Below are 1,719 nucleotides of genomic sequence, written 5' to 3'. Positions count from 1 at the left end.
GGAAGTTCAAGGAAGGAGGGAGGAAATGGAGGGAGGGAGGGAGGGAGGGAGGGAGGGAGGGTCGAGGAGCCTCCAACGTGAAGAATGACCAATTTCTTGAAGTTTCATGTATGCAAATCTGATCAAAGTTTGAGGAACGGCCTTACCTCTCATGAATAGGAGAGCAGGTATCTCGGTCAGCTGAGAAAGAAGGCCGCCAGCTGATTTAATCAAAGTTCCGGATCTTTTCGCTCTCTCTCTCTCTCTCTCTCTCTCTCTTTCTCTCGCTCTCTCGCTCTCTCTCTTCTCTCTCTTCTCTATTCTCTCTCTCTCCTCTCTCTCTCCTCTCTCTCCTCTCTCTACTCGCTCTCATCTCTCTCTCTCCTCTCTCTCTCTCTCTCTCTCTCTCTCTCTCTCTTCTCTCCCCTCCTCTCTCTCTCTCTCATCTCTCCTCTCTCTCTCCTCTCTCTCTCTCTCTCTTCCTCTCTCTCTCCCTCTCTCCTCTCTCTCGCTCTCCTCTCTCGTCTCTCTCTCTCTCTCTCTCTCTCCCCCCCTCTCTCTCTCTCTCTCTCTCTCTCTCTCTCTCTCTCTCTCTCTCTCTCTCTCTCTATATATATATATATATATATATATATATATATATATCGTTCGTTCTATCCGTTTTTTATCTTTATTTATATGTCTCTAATTGTCTCTATGGCCATCTTTTTGGACATGTATTTGTATATCGCTTTATCACTCTAACTGTCTATCTCAATCCATTTATCGTTCACTGTTCAATTCCCCCAACTATCATACTGTCTCTTATGTAAAATAGACTTTTTAACTTTTCAATTTACTTACTTTTATTTATCACTGACCCATTATTGTTCAATAGACCCTTTTACCATTCAATCACAAACACCAAGCAGAAATATATATCAAAGCCACGTCCAAAATCCTTAAAAAAAAAAAAAAAAAAAAAATCCGAAGCGCATTTAACCATTAACACATTTAAAAACACGCCCACAAAAAAACAGACCGCTCAAGCATTAACACCCATTTAGAGCCACGCCAACCAAAAAAAAAAAGGAGAAAAAACAAGAAAGAAAAAAACAGACCATCCACCCATCAACGCCCATTTCAAGCCACGCCCACAACTCTTCCCATAATAACAATAATATTAAAACGACTCTCTCCCTCTTCTCTTTGCAGCTGTCCCGGCCACGCACATCTTCCCCATCACGCCCATCCTAGGTGTGCTGATAGGCGTGGTGGCCGCCCTCGTGCTGGTGGCCGTGGTGGTGGTGGTGGTGATGAAGCTGCGGGGAGACACGAGGACCATCAAGGGCAGGCCTGAAGGGGGCATGAAGGGGCCTCACTCCCCCCTCCACCCAGCCAAGGACGGAGATGACTGTCCCGACGTCATCTTGTGTCGCACGGGTGAGCGAGGGGGGCGGGGACGCAGGGAGGGCGGCGGGGGAAGGGGGCGTGGTTTTAGGGCGGGGGGCGAGGGAAGGGGGCGGGGACAGTGGGTGGAGGGCGCGGGAAGGGGGCGGGGTCACTGGGGGGTCGAGGGAGGGTTGGGGATGGGGTGTCCCCACTGGGTGTCCCAGTACGGGTTTGAGCTGTCGGGATAAATCAGTTGTGTAATGTTGCTCTGATATAAGCTTTAGATGTAAACACTCTAGCTATAAATTGAATATAAATGTGAACAAAGAACGGGATTAAAACAGGGATATATAAATTCGGAATTAATCA

The 1,719-nt window shown here is 47.6% G+C and overlaps 1 protein-coding gene across 1 annotated transcript in view; it reads left to right on the top strand.

Annotated features, from left to right (window-relative positions):
- Positions 1 to 719: 719 nt before the first annotated feature.
- The window catches only part of LOC125044738, a 10,843-nt gene continuing 9,843 nt past the window's right edge, over positions 720 to 1,719 (top strand). Inside the window, exon 1 of the mRNA XM_047641618.1 lies at positions 720 to 1,401. Within this exon, the coding sequence (XP_047497574.1) occupies positions 1,275 to 1,401 (127 nt within the window). The 5' untranslated portion in view covers positions 720 to 1,274. The remainder of the gene's footprint in view (positions 1,402 to 1,719) is intronic.

Source organism: Penaeus chinensis, chromosome 36 (genome assembly GCF_019202785.1).
Source record: "Penaeus chinensis breed Huanghai No. 1 chromosome 36, ASM1920278v2, whole genome shotgun sequence".
Classification (NCBI taxonomy): domain Eukaryota; kingdom Metazoa; phylum Arthropoda; class Malacostraca; order Decapoda; family Penaeidae; genus Penaeus; species Penaeus chinensis.
This window is presented reverse-complemented; position numbering and strand designations above follow the sequence as displayed.